Source organism: Anguilla rostrata, chromosome 1 (genome assembly GCF_018555375.3).
Source record: "Anguilla rostrata isolate EN2019 chromosome 1, ASM1855537v3, whole genome shotgun sequence".
NCBI lineage: Eukaryota > Metazoa > Chordata > Actinopteri > Anguilliformes > Anguillidae > Anguilla > Anguilla rostrata.
This window is the reverse complement of record NC_057933.1, coordinates 29,879,118-29,896,542: the sequence shown is the minus strand read 5'-3', so window position 1 is coordinate 29,896,542 and position 17,425 is coordinate 29,879,118. Positions and strand designations below refer to the sequence as shown.

The 17,425-nt window shown below is 41.1% G+C and overlaps 2 protein-coding genes across 4 annotated transcripts in view; both read right to left on the bottom strand.

The window, feature by feature from the left end:
• The window catches only part of rnf144aa (ring finger protein 144aa), a 40,336-nt gene extending 28,360 nt beyond the window's left edge, over window positions 1–11,976 (bottom strand). For both annotated transcript variants that reach the window (XR_010329726.1, XM_064333869.1), the window contains exon 1: window positions 11,820–11,976. The gene's annotated coding sequence lies outside the window, so the exon portion shown is untranslated. The remainder of the gene's footprint in view (window positions 1–11,819) is intronic.
• An 848-nt stretch (window positions 11,977–12,824) lies between these two features.
• Window positions 12,825–16,685, bottom strand: rsad2 (radical S-adenosyl methionine domain containing 2). 2 transcript variants are annotated; one of them, XM_064333847.1, is made up of 6 exons: window positions 16,276–16,685; window positions 15,938–16,099; window positions 14,780–15,051; window positions 14,189–14,338; window positions 13,695–13,727; window positions 12,825–13,571 (listed from the first exon to the last, which is right to left on the bottom strand). In XM_064333847.1, the coding sequence occupies exons 1-6, from the start codon at window positions 16,598–16,600 to the stop codon at window positions 13,407–13,409; spliced, it is 1,107 nt and encodes a 368-aa protein (XP_064189917.1). In that variant the 5' UTR covers window positions 16,601–16,685; the 3' UTR covers window positions 12,825–13,406. The 2 variants fall into 2 exon arrangements, with proteins under 2 accessions (XP_064189917.1, XP_064189927.1); XM_064333857.1 differs by having other exon boundaries at window positions 14,780–15,009; window positions 16,276–16,683.
• Between the last annotated feature and the right edge of the window lie 740 nt (window positions 16,686–17,425).

Sequence of the window (17,425 nt, the reverse complement as noted above, 5' to 3'; positions counted from 1 at the left end):
AGTGTGCGGATACCACAGAAACCGTTTGCTGAGCCCACACACACACATACACTCTTCAAGACCTTTTTAACCTTTCCACACTGAGAGCTACAGGACAAATTTTTAATGTCCAAACAGAGGGGAATAAAATGTGTAAACAGACTTCATGGCCTATAATTTGTAATTTTTTTCTGCAGACCAAAAACAATTCCTGCTACCACGGTGAAGTTGAATGTGATGCCAAAACTGTGTCGAGTAGACAGGAAATCACTGCTTCCACAGCATTAGCTGTAACCCCGAAAGTCCAGAGATGTTTGCTTTCAGCCAGAGAGCTGCACTCTGATATCTTATAGACACACATTAGCGTCCAAAAAAGTCAGGAAAAATTGAGTTCAATATGGACATCATCCCTATGGACACACATGGAAGTATGATACTCCCCCTGCGATCTGCTATCCTATTAGGTGTTCCATTCTCAAAGAAATTCCACAGTGATTGAGCTCAGGTAAAACCATTGCATGGAAGGCTTTCAAAAGCAGAATTAAGAAACACATACACAATGCATAAAGCTGGGCGGTTTTTGATAAGGACCCAAATCTGCGGTATCATTTCATGAAATCAATCAATCATGATTTATTTTAACTGCGATAAACAAATCTGAATATAATCTGCACCAATGCATTCCTTTTCCAATCAGGAGCATTTTTTGTGATTTTCCCAGCGGCTGAATGAGCCTGATAAATGCATAAAACATGATTAATGATCAGCAGCACAATCGCCCATCCAGAATTAAAGAAATATTTCACACATTTAAAACAAGTCCCCTCACTCATCATGCATTTACACTTGGATTTTAGGATTGTGATACTAAGGTGCACTCTTATTGCTTCCTTTGTATTAAGTTAGAAGTATGCTTTGCCTTTTTCTTCGTACTAAGGGTATAGCCTATATGTTCAGTAATCTATTCCTTACTGTCAAAAGAACTTACAGTTTTCATTGCACTTGGAGGTTAATCACTGATCCTGCCAGTGTTGAATGCCCACTCCAGATGCAGTATTTTGTAAGACGCTCTGGATAAGAGCTTTGTTAAATATTAAACTAAACCGAAACGGCGGCTTCAGTCTACAAATTGTAAGCTGTACACTGAAACAGCTGCTTCTCTTCATACCGCAGACTATAGCCAAGCTCACAGTGTGGAGCTGGAGGAAGACCTTTCATATGGGGCTTTGACATGTAGTCTACAGATCACTAGAGAGCGATGAAACATGGACCCCAACCAACAGAACCCTAGCATATTCTGGCCAATCATCAATTTGCATTGCCCTATGGAGCTACCAACAACAGTCTGTACAGTCCCCAATTTGATCAGAGTGTAGAGCTCATCCAAGCACCACAGCGAGGTACCTCAACCAAATGAGCCCCCCAGCAGCCCAAATGAGCCAACCACCGTGTTTATGTTCTTCAAGTGCGTGTCACTGTGCATCTTTGTGTGTCTGTGTGCATGTGTACGGCCACATGCTACCTCCAAGGTCTGTGTGTTTCTCGACCCCTCAACCCGTAGCAGACATGCCAGATGACGTTTACTGGGAGGAATCTAGCCGTTCTGAGGAGAGAAGACTGAAGGTGGAAAATTCACAGATGTAACTTGTTCTTCTGGACAGAATTATCCACAAAGGAACATCCCCGCATTCCACCAACGTCTCAATTATTGCTCACAAAGAGCAGCTTCTTTTGCTCGGAGAAATGAAAAACAAAATGTTCAGTATGAAAAGTGCCAAAAATATCAGCTCAAGATCATTACAGGCCCAAAATGACAGAGGTCTTCCTTCCCACTTAAAATCATTTCAAACAGAGTGTGGCAAGTTTTCTGTGGTAAACAGTGTGCGGTAAGTTTTTGAGATGAACTTTGCTCAAACCGAGTGGCACAACAAGTGGCAAAAACATGGGTAGCACGTAATCCTGACCCCAACCTTTCAAATAAAATTCAGAGCCTGACACCAGTCTTGGTTTTGGCCTGGCTAAAGAGTATAGCTAAAGATGCAACTGCCCAAGTAACATTTGAATTAACCACACCTGCTATGAGAACAAAGGCAATGTTTCTGCCGTGGACCAGTCTTCCATGTTACTATGCTACATGTAGGATTTATTTTTTAAAGGGGTTCATACACATCTTAAAATATTCCATTTTAAAAGATGAGGACCTAAAGATTCAATTATTTATCAATCAACGTCTAGCTACACAACACAGGATTAAAATAGGCCTATGCCACTTCAAATTAAGTTTTTAAAGCATTAGGCCTACTTCGGAAATGGGGGAATTCAGGACCATATATCTTGGCCCACTTATTAAAATAAAGCATATTAAATAGCAGGAAGTTCTCGGTTAACACTGGTAGCTCAGCCTACTTGGCTGTTCCTAACACATGATGGTAATCAGCCCGAGACATAGCGTCAATTAGCCTACATTAACTACACGAAAGAATGGGTCATCGCTAGCATTGTGTAATCCCCTATCAAAAGTTGATTTCCTAAAAAAATCTATGATTTCTTATATGCTCAAGTATTCTGAACTGGTTCAAGCCAGTCTAGAACATCACCTCCCTACTTACTTCAATAAATGACGCAAACCAGCATGAAGACTGGAGATTCAAAACAATGAATAGAGAAATACAAATGGCCGTCAAACCTTAGTCTTTCTTAGAATAGAAAGGCATAGATAGAATAAAAGAGAATATAAATAGAAAATAGTGGGCTATTTTCTCACATTGTGCTATACATATTTACTGTGCGTGCATACTGAACATAAACACATAGACAATTACATTGTGCAGCTTACATTATGCACAATGCCAGTTTCTCACGAAGTCCTCCCCTTGTGCAAAGCCACATGCTGTGCCTCTCTCAGGGAGTCTAGTCATGCGAAAGAGTTTTGCACTACCACCATTGGGACATCATGTGACCGAAGGGGAAATCTGAAGGGCCGGGGGCCACTCGGGCCCTGTTAGAAGTTAAGGGCCCAGCCAAAACAAGACGGTGAAGCAATTTTATCCTGAAGCAATTTCTACTGCAATCCGAGTCATTTAAAGGACCCTTTCTTGACAAGCCTGTTTGTCAAGCATAAATTAGCTTTGATGCTTGGTAGTAAAAGTCTGGATCTCAATATACTCAAACCACAGACACAGCACTGGATGTTCTGAGACAAAAATAAAAGCCATGGCACCTCTAAAATACCATCGGAGACAGCGTTTAGGCTAAATCCTGCCTCTAATAGCCCATGTAGCCTATAGCTTGACCCTACACGCACCACACTTCTGATTCGATAAGCCGCACATCAATTAATCTAATGGATTCAACTAGCCAACGGAAGAGTTTTCAAAAAATCCACCATGATGGAAATACGCCACAGCGAAGGGGAATGTTAAGCTGTGAAGGGACGCCTGGCTGACCAAGTGATGGGAGTGTCGCTGAACCGCTACGATTTTCATTTTGCGTCTGCCGAATATAATCCCGGTGCCAAATGAGCCGAGTCGTGTTTCCACACAGTCCGCCTCCTTGCAGAACTATGGCAGCTCAACTGCGGGCTATTCAGAGGGGTTGGAAACTGTCCATTTGGTACGGTGCACTCTTGACATGTTTTTCATGGTAACTTCATCCCAGCTAGCCTACATGCGGCTCAGTAATCGGCAGGAATGTTGAAAAACTTTTATTAGCAAGATAAAAAAAAAAAAAAAAAACATTCCTTTCTTTTTTAAGTACTCAACTCGCAGGCTATCAGGCCACGATGCAGCCCACACAGTCAGGACACAGCACTGGCAGCAGCACACTTCGGAACACTGCTATGCCTTATCACGCGGACTAATAATAACAACCCTGGGCCGTGTTGCTGTAGCCTACTGAGGAGATGAAAACAAAAACATACAAACTGTGAAATCTTGTGAAAAGGCTCTGCGCTCAACAAAAATGGGGTTTGTTTGAAGTAGCCTAATGGTCGCTGAGGGTCGAGAACAAACGGGTGTTTCTTCACGCCAGGCGGCTACGCGCCCTTATTCTCCGGATTCCCCCGCTTTCAGATTCCGATCGGATAAAAATCTGCTCCTCGCTTCATCTCCACTCGACCGCTGGATGAGCTAGGAGCTAATGAAAAAGCTTTCCAAGAGTTTGGCGGTTTTCAGGGTTTCCCACAGAAATAACTACAATGACCACAAACTCTCAGCCCTTAAAAACATTAGGCCTACCTTCAGTACCTTCTGCCCTTGTATAAACACAGAATTTAGATACAACTTCACACAGCCACAAAATAAAGGCCCAAACTTGGGTTATTTACCGTTTTCTCCTTTTTCCTGCCAATTTCATCATCACAGATGTTCCAGTGCCACCATCCATAATTCTCCCCATTGGACATTTAGCTACATCAGCCAATAACAACACCGAATACACATGCAAAATAGGACACTTTTTTTTCTTTTTTTTTTACTTTGTGGTCAACACCTTTGCTTTGCGTGGAAGCTAGCTTGCTTGCTAACGAATAAAACGATTGCTTTTTCAGCTGCATAATCTGTGGGAATTTTGCACATTCACAATTCCGACAGCAGCCCCTCAATTGAGAGGCGAGGGGCTTGTGTCCCGGGGCTGGCGAGCCCCGCCCCGATCGCAGACGTGGGCCCGGGACAGAGGGTTCCCCGCAGCAGGGTCGCAAGCAGAGGAAGCCTAATCTATCAAAGGAAACTGACACACTTCCTGTTGTTCAGTGATGAACTCTTGACAGGGCCCAGCCTGGGAACAAGCGTTGAGAGGATATGGTCTTACAGTATGGCTGCCACCGTGAAAGACAAAAAGCGCCGCCGGCATGGTCAATAATGCCATAAAATTGGGAGTGCATTTTATGAATGAGCAATGCACTCATTTCATCAAAGCTTATTTCCCTACTTCTGAGGTCTAATTGAATTATATGAGCAAAGCAGATACTTGTCCCAGATTTAAAAGACCCATACATGTATTGTTCTAAATGGATTAAAACATGAAACTGCACTTCAGCTCTCCATGTTCTACCACATATGCATTAGTATCATTGTCTGTTCATACTTTTAAGGAACATAAGAGCACTTGAGGATCTTGTTTTTCCTGTGGAACACAATCTGATTGTAAGCCAGTTATTTATCTACTCAGGAGATGCATTTAAAGGACCTCATATAAGCTCTACACACAAGACAGGGTAACTTAACTTTGCAAGACAAGGTGTTCCTGGATTTCTCCCAGGCAAAGCGAGAGACTAACAGGAAATTTATATTATATGTCACTGCTGCAAAAAGGAGGTATAACCTGTTACTAAGCTGAGAGTGTGTGCATGTCTGTGCGTGTTAGTGTGTGTGTGCAATTAAATTTTCCCAGGACTGCCATAATATAAATGTAAATGTGAATATCAAACAGATTTATATGTCCCCACCCCTGGATTTCATTTCACATTTTACCCGATCGTACAGTCAGGCACTTCTTGAAACAGTTCGGTTTGCTCTAGGCTACAACAGCAGAACCCACTCAGAGTTCACCATTGCAAACTAATGGCTTCAGCTCTTTAACCTGCAGCACTATCATAGATAGCACTATCATGGATAGTGTTACACCCCTCAGACAATGCACCCTGTCATGCGTCTTTCCTGCAATAGCACAGAGGCTCATGGGATATCTCAAAGTGTTGCATTTATAACCCTTCTGTTGGACAGTTTGACTCTGTCTGTGTGTCATGCTGGTGTTACCCCTTCCAACCCGTGAGTTGGTGCATTCCACCACCCAGTAGGGCTGTCAACACTGGCATGAAATTGAGTTCAAATTTTACGTTCTAAAATTAGCTCGAATTTGAATCACAGACTGATTATATTCCAGGGTATTTAATAGTGCATATGTTTAACCATTTTACAGAAACAGCTGTTTTTCTGTTGAGTCCCCCCATTTTCAGCCGAACCAAATTAAGTTAACGGATGGCAGACAAGTGCTAACCAGTGCTCAGGTGCTTACCTTTGGATGGATCGTTCACACGTTCTGCAATTAGTGCTACTGATTTGCCGGAACGTCCTCACACCTGACTCCCAGGTAATTAAGAGGGTGGAAAACCAGCAGTACTGGGCCCTCGAGGGCCATGATCGGAGTAACATGAGCACAGAGTTAAACTTCAACAGTGCACTGCTTAGAAGAAACAATCCTGTTCTGAAAAAAGCTAAAGGGAAAAATGAAAACAACCGCAGTACTGCATGCTGAAATCGGCAATAAGACCTGTTTTGGTTTGTTGCAGAACAACTACACGAACAGCCTCACTGAAAATGGAAAAAAGTTATAAATTATAAGCTGTGACACTCATTTCTCTTATTCCAGAACCACGTACACACTTCATGTCTCAGTGCAGTTGCACAATGAACAGCACTGGCCAGACTAAACAGTTGCATAATCCAAAGGCACAGTCAAGGAAACTCCAAAATCGCTTAAGATTGGCTAACACTGGGCCTTCCTGCATAACGTGGTGTGCAGGGCTTCTTTCCTGCATTGACATGTCTTAGTGTTTTTACAAGCTGCCTAAGCCATCTATAAGAGAAACATGGATGCATACACACACACACACACACAAAAGCACCCGTAAAACAATCTGAAATGATCTGTGCATTCATTGGTGCAATTCATGACCAAATTCCACCAATAAAATGATCTGAGCATTTATTGGTGAAATTTGGTCATGAATGACACTGCACTTCAAGTTTAAGTTTTGACTCCTTTCAAGTTCACGTGCAACCTCGGAGACACACTAAATTAACTTCAGTAGAATCAGTTTAATTGCATAAGGACTGAAACGGAGTGCCAATGACTGCGCGTGCCACTCAGGCGTCCACTGTTGACGCGATTTTCAACAGAAACCGCCGACATTCTAATTTTATGGCGGTTTTGTGTCTTTATAGGCTAGGTCAATTGTCGTTTTATTTAGGCTATACCACTTCTGCTGACTTTTAATGAATATTTATAGATCATTATGCGATGTAATTGGACATAATTCCATGAAAATACGCAAAATATGCAATAAAGATTTATCCAAATGGAAAATCTCTTTACAATTGAATGAATGCGATATGGTAAAAGATTTGGCAATTCCATGGCAATTAAGTGGATACTACTACCTATTAGGCCTAACCTACACTGTTTCTGTCCATATGTTAGGGATGGGCATGAAAACTCAAGTAATCGAAAGACAAGGACTGCTTCAACACTTTACAGTACTCAAGGAAAATAAATTACTAGAAAATTCATGTGAATTAACGTGCTTAGTTCCATCATTTATTTTTACATGGCAGATTTAGCAGTTTGTTGTTTTATGGATAATGTTAGTTTTCAGAATCCTTGCTCCGCAGTCTGCAGCCATTTCAGGAGCGGCTGTGAATTTAAAGTGGAGTTTTAAAAATTGCTGCCCTCATCAAGGATACAACACCGATATTTGACCGCTTCTAGCCGATTCTAAGCAATCTTAGAGTGTTCAGTTACTACGAAAATTACATCAAAAACTAAGTACGTTGCTCAAGGGTACAACTGCAGTGCCTCACAACCTGCAACCACTGAGCTACAGGAACAGCTCCCTCGCCGCAATACTGCACTACTTCCCATAAGCAGACTCCATTACCACAGAGTAGGCTACTCCTCACAATGTTACTGAGATGGAGCTATGGGAATGTAATAAATGTTGTCTGCTGCACAACGCAATGCGCGGCTTCACTTTTCATAAAAGCCGTGCACGTGGGCCAAGTGTCTAAGTGTCCACTGTTCAGCCGAACTAATGGATCTGATAAAGGCAACATTTCTTAACCTCGTTTTAAAATCCATACCTTTAAACAATGAAATGCCTCACCGCAGATAGGCTATGGGGCGGCTAAAAAGGGAACCACACTGCGCGTCCTCGAAATAAAGCAGTCGGCGGGCGAAATCTAAAAAACCCAGCCACTGCGTAAGTGTGTAATGAGCTTCGTCAGTCACAGTGATTCCCAAATCGCTCCAGCGCAGACGGAGAAATGCAGTCGCTTAAAATCTGCCTGTTCCAGCTGAAGCAGCTCCTATGCACAGGCAGAGTGGGAGTCCCAATGGAGGTCGGGGGCGTTTACCCCCGCTCCAGAGCGGGTCGGGTGAAAGGTCTGAGGAGGTTTGAGAACAGAACCCGGCGTACGCGGTGCCCTGGGGCTCACGTAAGAGACGCACTCTTTCCCCTCGACGGGAAACACGGACGGCTCTGGCCTAAAAAACGTGCAAGCGGCCACTGAATGCCGCTTTTATTTCCACGCTTGGCTCTCTCTCCGATGGATGGAGAGCTGGCCGTGAGAACCGAGTTTGTTTTCATTAACCCCCCCCCCCCCGAACGACAGAAACACGACATGCCTTCGGAATTAGAAAAAGAAAAAAAATGCCAGAGAGAGGGGGACAACAAAACCCTTTTCGCCCGTTCAGAGAGTTCACTCCATTCTCGAAATCCAGTTTTGCTGGCACAACAGTCTGCTCTGTCGCCAGCATCAAGGAAACCAACAACAAAAAGTACACAAAATGACTGCCAAGAAGGTAGTGTCATTTTTTGTAAGACTTACAGTACATGTGACCATTGCCTAAATAAACATTGACAGGGTCCTCTAGGCTCTGCAAAAATCACACCCCACAATGCCAGCTCATAACATTCCTTCACAAGCTTATTCAGATTCAGATTCAGACAATTGTATTGATCCCAAGAAGGGCAATTAATGTGCAGCTTACCCAGTCCATACACACAACTCAAAAACTCACAGACAAGGGAGTTATATGTCAGAGGCAACAGATCAACATACATGGGTCAGTACAAGGATACAACCAGCGGGTAGGCTACTTGAGTCGCACACTGTGAAGCACCCTGGTATGTATGTATCAGCAACCCAGTGACTATGCATGCGAGGAATACATTTTATACAATAAATGGTATAGCTTAAGTTTTGTACCATCACTTCTGCTTACATTTAGGCCTACTGGATCAGCAAGTTCTCAGTTTTACAGTTTACACATTTTCTGTCTGCACAGCCAGATATTTTCTGATGCAGTTCAGGTTAAGTTGCTCAAGGGCTTGGCAGCAATGTATCATTCAGGTTAGGCAAGCTTCAGGTTGGCACCGCATTTGATCAAACCCTGTATGGACAACAGTCGCCTGCAGGCAGATTAGTTTGAATAATTACAAAGTCATGCAGAGACATTTGTGTTGTGAGCACAGAAATACAGAAGGACTGAAGAACAGTTGTGTCATTTTTAAATTTCAGGCAAATACAATAGATGATATGGTTAACTACAATGGGTTACAACAGGACAGTCACTATGGCCATTTGCAAGTGTCTGTAACACACTCGCACATGCACACGTTTGCACAGAGACACATGCACCTTTATCCAAATTCCCATGACTCTTGCCAGCCAGAAGTAATCATCGAAAGTTATAAGTCTGCAGAACTCTTCCCTAAGCCTCACCCAAAGGATGTGTTATGATAAGTCTTAACATTCTCTGGTCCATATGAGGGCTAGAGTGTAGCTGAGACAATACGTCTACACCCTAGCTGTATTACACCTGGGCCAAGGGACAATCACTCTGTAAGTGATGTGAATCTTACTTGCATTTGTGTGTTCTGATGACCAAAACAGAAACCACAGCTACGCTGCCACAAATGCTGCATATTTTAATAAATCTGTAAACTGTGTGAGTCTCACTTTCCATATTCAGTTAGCTTAATTTGGTTTCGAAAATAAATTATTAAATAAAACAATTGGTCTCATTGGTGACTCATTTTGCAAAACTGTAGGAGTGTACTGAACACACCACCATGCGACACTGTTCAAACTGCAAGAAAAAACAGAAAACACTGACACTAAGACTAGCACCTGTCACACTGAGAGATACAATGCCATGGTGAAATCACAGGTCAGTATACAACCAACTCAAAAACCAAATGCATCTCAGGAAAAGTCAAATGAGACCAAGGCTCATGCTGCAGTGCAGGCCCGTAGCTTTTTTCTATGCACCGGCTAGAGAATGGAAGCCATGAATGGAATAGGACCTGTATTCTGAGAAGGGAATAGCACATCCAAAACATAGATCACAGCTGGATTAACAAAATATGGGACCACCTTAAAACTGATCTTGAACCTTGGTCTTAATGATGCCAAAACTAGTGTAGCTCAAAATAAATGATCAACTAACAGCTTGGCGGAGGTCCAAACGTGTGAATCCAAAGTATTTAATAACTGAAAGATGTCAGTTACTAAAAATTAACTATTCAAATATTTAAAACCAACTGAACCCTCAACAGCGTTGTTGGTTGTCACGTGGGCAGCTCATCATGTTTTCGAGACAAACTAGGCAGTGCAGAAAAACAATAATTGACGTAGGATTTAAGCACAACATTAGACGTAACACAACCACAATTATTTAAATAGACCGGGAAAAAGACAATCTTAGCTTCTCATCGCTAAATTCTGTCTGTACTGTCTCAGGTCCCTAATATGTCCTAAGCACATTTCTAAGTCAAACGCTTTAAAATCTAAAGCCACAGCCCAGTTACAGCGATTAGACAGCAATTAAAGAAATATGGAATGGCCACACTGCACTATTCCAGACTAGCTACAGCATTTCGCGAAGCAGTAACAATGCAAAAAGCAGGTCAGGCTGTTCCTGATTTTAACGTTACTTTAAGTCGTCGGACTTCTTCAAATAACACAACCGTGAGAAGACTACACAGACTTCATGCGTAATAACGCAAATAATGTCCCCTTTCTTGAGGTTGATTTTACATTACTTTTTCAAAACCCCAGTTATTGGACATATACATGTGCAATCAGTTAACCATTTAGCTGTACATAAAACGGACACAATTGTGTTCCTGTAAAATATCTTTAAAAACACTAGACTAGCTACGTGCACCTCTCGCTTGTGGACTAAATTGGTAGCTACGTTTTATTCTGCATTTCAACCGCAACCATGCTGACTGATCAGCAATTCACTAATATCGTAAATCTACACAACATATAACGGAACACATCTTGGCGGAAAGTAGGCAACCGGGATCGCTGGTTAGCGTCAATCTTGGACATAACGTTAACGGATGGAGGAAAATGAAAGTAAACCCGTTAACAGGATGACAAAAATAAATACTTCGCTAGCTATAATACAATCATTTAAGAACACTCATTACCTTACCTTCTGTGGTACTGATTGTATGTTGATCTCCGTTTAAAGTCGGAGATCCGTCAGAAGGGATAGCTGGTAAATCGCTGGAGTTTTCACAAATAAATAGGATTACGGATAGATACAACGAAGCGCCAAGTGTGCCTTCTATTTTAGCAGTACACCGGATGAATACGAAGTATCACATGGAATGCTGGTAGACGTCCTTCTGAATGACGTCCATGCCCATGGATGAAAATATCAAAACACTAACGTTACCGAGCCAGCTAACGTTATACGAACGAAAGCCCTAGTTATACTATGAAGAAATAACATAGCTAGTATAGTGCAATTCACCGCGCATGCCCCACGACTGACTGGATGCACAGCCGGAAAAATTGAAAAATGCACAGTTTAATACACCAAAAACACCTGTCAATCATAAAGGGAAATGCCTAACGCTTTAATGCTGAACATTCACGAGCTAACGGTTTGATACAAAGCTCAAAAGCTCAGCACCTCAGCCCTAAGCAACTGGGCGATGTCCCTAATATTATTCTAGCTTTGCTATCATAGCGGTCTTAGATAGCTAGCTATATACAGCATTGCAACATAATCATTTTCAATACACTTAGAGATTATTATTCTACCTTGGAAGTCCCATTGAGTCAAGAGAATCAGCTGTACCGCAACACCCGCTCGAAAGAAGACGCCATTTATCCAGCAATGTTTTCTTTCCGTTTTTAGTTTGAAGGCTACGAGAAGACCGACCGCAATTCTGGAGACTGAAAGAAATCGAAAGGCGCTCCCTCTGTCGGCACAGAGGCGTCACAGGCACAGTAGTCTGTGAAAGCTGAGCAGACTCGAAGTATGGACAATTGTAGGCTATGACAGACTGGTTGAGGTTTTTTTTTTTTTTAATTTTTTTAAATTTTTTAAATTTATTCTAGGCTCAATTTTTGATGTGCCATTTGGGCAACATATTTAACTTTATGGTTACGGTGAGGAGACTTTGCAACCGGGCCACATACTAAACCAAAACTAACAAGCGATAAACTTAGTACTTAGTTAATTTCACAATTTGGTTGCCACTTTGCAAACTACAGTAATATGCCCTTGAATGTGAGATGTGTAGGCTACCATTGGAGGGAGGTTTCAGATGAATTATCTCTATCCACAAAGTCCTTCACGTCAACATTCACGTACTGGGCGACGTCACTACATCATATCGCATTCTATTCCTTGCAACTGTACTTAATACTGCTGTTTTCTTCAACGTGTTTCTATTTATCGAGCTTTACATTTCTCAGTATTACCATTTTCCAGTTCAGATTAACTTCATGGGTTTGGGTAGTATTTTTTTTTTTTCCTCCAGTACCAAAACATTTTCAATAAGTGCTATGTTGCCACCTGTTTTAGATGGCCCTATTCAAAAAATGGCTGATTTATGAGTTTTATGTCCATTATGATTAACACAAAAAACAGGCAATATGAAATGTTGTAACAAATATAATATGGTGTCATGTATTCCAGTCTCCCGTGCTAAGGCAGTGAGAACATTCTTCCAGGCCGGTAATGAGGCATGCCCTATAGTTGGCTATTAATGCCACAAAATTACAAAAGTGCATCACAATTAACTGCATGACAACTAACACTATAAATAAACAACAATTTATTTAAGCTCTGAAACATAAGCTCTGAAACACACATTTGCATGCAGTGACATGAAAATGTAAAGTGACATGAAAATGCAATACAGCAAGGGTTTTTGTACCCTGTCCAAATAAAATGCATACAAAATCTGGAAAAAGAGAGTTCACAACAACAAATCAATTTAAATTAAATTAAATTACCTATATATAACAATTCCATTTATGTGCGTTTCTTATTAAAACAAAATCTATTATAATCATAGAATACATTCTTTAGTAAATTACATATTGTATTGCTTATTAAACCAGTGAGTTCAATAAAATACATTTGACATTGAATAATACTTGAAGAGTCAACTTCATATGTAGCTGCTGTGTTAGTCTTATGGATGTGTTGCGTATAAACCTACAGTTACCGTAATGTGCTACCGGATAAATATTCTGAGAGCAAACACACGCACACAAGAAAAAACGCAGAACTCCATGGCAAAAAAAAGTCCACATGTGAGTTCACTTGGTCAACATTTGCCTTACAAAAAAATACACATTCCTGAAAAACTTCATAGTTCTCCTCCCTTTTGAAGGCTACCACTCTAGCCTCATGTTAGCCTTGCTCCACACGTACTTTCCACCTCTCTTCAGAAACATCTTCTCATCGAAGCCACTGAACTGAATGGCGTTTTCCACCCCTACGTCCAGGATGGACTTTGAGGGGTCCTTCCTGCCTTCACGGCAGTCGAGGAACCTCATCTGTAGAAGGACGGAATAATTAACTCTCAACGTTCCAATGGACCGAACAATGTAGAAAAGGCAATTCATGGTAAAAATAAATAGTAGAAAGGCTTTCATAAGGTTTTAAATGGTGGGACTTACATATTCATCCAGGATAAGATAGGAATCTCTCATCTGAAGAGACAAGATAAATAAAAAATAAAAGAATTATCTTATAAGTTTATTATACATTACAAAATGAATGATCATAAGCAACAACAAATAAACAGGGAGGAAAGAACAGCGTAATGCTTGGCTTCAGTGTTTGTGCTTCTTTTACTGATTATGTATTATGCAGTACACACGTATTTTGCATATATAACTTTAGAATCTTTCAAATCACCATTAACTTGAACCACATTACTTACTTTTGTAACATACAGAAACAGAATCATTTTGCATCAATGAAAAACACAAATACACCCAACCTTGTTCAGTACTATAATAGAGCCTGTTTCTGTGGAAACTGCGGTCAGCTGTTACACCCTCCCACAGTTCCACAGTGAATTATTATTTTTGTAACAGAAAAAAAAAAAAAAAACACAACAAAACACTTGTACAGTTCTACCATCTCCCACAGCCACATGCACCCTCACCTTTTGGTTGGATTCAGGGACTAGGCAGGTAATGTCATTGTGGCGGTCCAGGAAGTCCTGGAACTGCTGGTCACTGATCACAAATCTCTCAGCCTCCCGAAGAGCATTTTCCCCAGCATTCTCCCCCTCGATTACCAGACACTGGAATACCTGTGCATGTAGAGATACTGTATATAAAGACCCATTCACTTACTCTACACAGTTGCCGTTTATTGAGGGTGTGACCTAAAACGGCTGAACACTGCATTGAACAAGTAACGTTAAAAATCAATTTTATGCGTTAGTTCTATTGGCTTGTGATAGCTACATCACACGGCCTCGTAGAATTGCGATCAATAAAGGCTAACAACACACTAGCACTTCGTGTACGTTTGATCACACTGCAGTGACGTTAAAACAGTCAACGAACTACGTTTTCTGCGAGAAACCTAGATTTACACCTCCCTAGACGTCTATATTCAGCCTGTATTCGGGCTTGTGCTCACTGGGTTATCAGGTAGGCTCCTCCACAGATCCACTTATTCATACGTCACTTTGATCAGCATGCAGGCAGAGTGTAACTAGACCGCAGCAGCGTTCAACAAGACGCACCTTCCAGCGCACAGGAGAAAGCTCCAGGATTTGCTCGCGCATATCCTCTTCCACGTTGAAGCTGTTGATCACCGAGTTTATCTTGAAGGCCACCTTATATTCCTTGCACCAGCTCCGCACCCTGTACAAGTTGTCGATATGACTTTTCCTTCCCTGGGTCCGGCCGATCAGCTTGTTGGTGTCCTCGTCGAAACTATCGCAGGAAATTGCGATAATGTCCAAATATTCCCCTATGAGAGAACGGTGCGGAAATATAGGCTGTTGATGATAACCTAATAAATGATCGAACATGAAGGTGATTGGAAAATATCACGTAAATTAAAATAAACCAATGCATAAACAAATACAATCGTGTTGTTCCCTCAAACCTTTTATCATTTTAATAACATCTCCGCTCAGTGCAATCGTGCTGTACCTCCCACACAGCCAGTTTTATATGTAGCAATGCTACAACCTAGAGTCAATTCGAGATAGTACAGTAAGGTGAAACCACTGGGCTCCGCACCACACCTGGGTGTGTTTCCACATGCTTCTAATGTATTATTTCACGAAATTGTGAATGCGGGATGGAATCCATCGAGCCACTATATACCCGCTTATTCTTGGCAGGGTCGCGGGGTGCTGGAACCTATCCCAGTGTGCATTGGGCGAGGTGGAATGGGATGATAATGTACATCTACATTATAGGCATGTGTCAAAAAGTCATGAACTTTTTACTGCAGCGGATTTAAATATGTATTTATGTGAACAAGTCAATCAAAATGAAAATGATCATTTAAAGATGTGCAATTGTCCGGAACAAAACCCACAGTTCTCTCCGCAGTAGCCTAAAGCAGTACTCTGGCTATACCGGGTATGAAACTACGAGTAACCTATCCTGCTGAAACCCCGTAGAAAAAAGTTTAATTATTCTGACACAATACAAGCTGTGGATACAATGGGAAAAAGGTGCAGTGAAAATATTTTCAAAAATATTATTTATTTTATTTTACTGAATGTCCCTTGTTACCAAGGTTTCAGCATAAAATATACATTTTATGCTGAAACCATGGGTCTTGAGATTATAACCGGAGATTAATTTCCCCTATGGGACAAATATATACGTGAGGAAATGAATTCTAAAACAGAATGCATAGCCTATTCAGGAAGTGACCTTACCGTATTTCCGAAACCAACTCTCTCGAATCAGGCTCCCGTTGCTTACTATACTAACACTCGGGAGCTGGAGATCTTGTTTGCAGAACTGCACAAGTTTCCCAACGAAATCACCCTTTTCTTGTAAAAAGGGCTCTCCGCCAGAAAAGTTTATTTTTTCCATTCCTATAAAGGATATATTAGAAAATTTACACAAGACATGCACCCATAGCTTATACAAACTTTTTAATGTTGAATTAAAGTCATACAGAAGCCTACACACGATTGCAAATCGATTATTTTGTGCTTATTTCGTTTCTTTTGCTGGAAAAAAATAATATGTATCAACTTCTTCAACTCACCAGATTCCTTCAATAAGCTAAGTCCCCTTTTAGCTTCTTCAATTGGCAGGACAAATGAAGTTTTCGCTGTATGGAAACAGAATCCGCACTTGTAGTTGCACTGTCGCGTGAAGTGATAGTTGACGCTGCTCGGAGTCGGAGATTTCAGGGTGACCGGCTCGCTCTTGTCTGCCTTGTGTGCAACGCGTGCCGCACGACCCTGGCCAACGTTTGCTCCCATCCAGCTGAATACCCTGTCAAAGGTGCCCAAGAAGATGATGTGGAGGTTGGTGATGCACACCTGCAACATCATTTTGACAAAAACGATCTGGGATGAAAGCAACATGATTCCCCACGGTGTGGTCTCAGGACTGTTCTTTCGTTGTTTAAAAAGCACAGCTGAATTAATTTCTCCGGTCACAGTGTATTCATACTTGTTTTCTTTGGGCGTGGTTAAAAGATAAACGCAAAGTTTCTCTATTCTAGAAAGGAAAGTGAAAGTAGCGTGAAGTAATTTAAACTTGGGGATTTGTGCGAAGCCTACTGTATGAATAAATGAAATAATAAATGAATAGCGTTCATTGAAGAGTCACTCCTCAACACACAAATACCGGGTAAATTGTATTAATGCATACATAAATAACTTGTTACATACACAAAAAGCATAGTAAAACAACATGACATTTCACATAGCGCGCAAAAAAATATTAACATTTACATATTTTTAAAGTGTACTGGGCCACTCAGGTAGAGCCACGAGACACCAGTGAAAATACACAAAAAAGCACAATAAACCGCATAACATCAAAGATCCACTACCCTTTTTCACCATAAGTATGACATCCATTTCAATGTAAACATACTTCTTCAGGCACGAACCCCCTTTCTGGGATTTGTGGCCAAAAAGCTCAATTTTGACCTCGTCTGACCATACACCCGGTTTCAAGTTCAACAATTTTGTGTTGTGGTCAGATGAGACTATTTATATATATATATATATATATATATATATATATATATATATACATATAGCCATACATATATATATATATATAGTCATATATATATATTTAGAACGTAAAATGTGTTTAGAAATAACATTTTTTAAAGTTTAATAACCCTTATTTAAACAACAGGGTAAGTTGACTGAGCACGCATTGGCTTTTGCAGC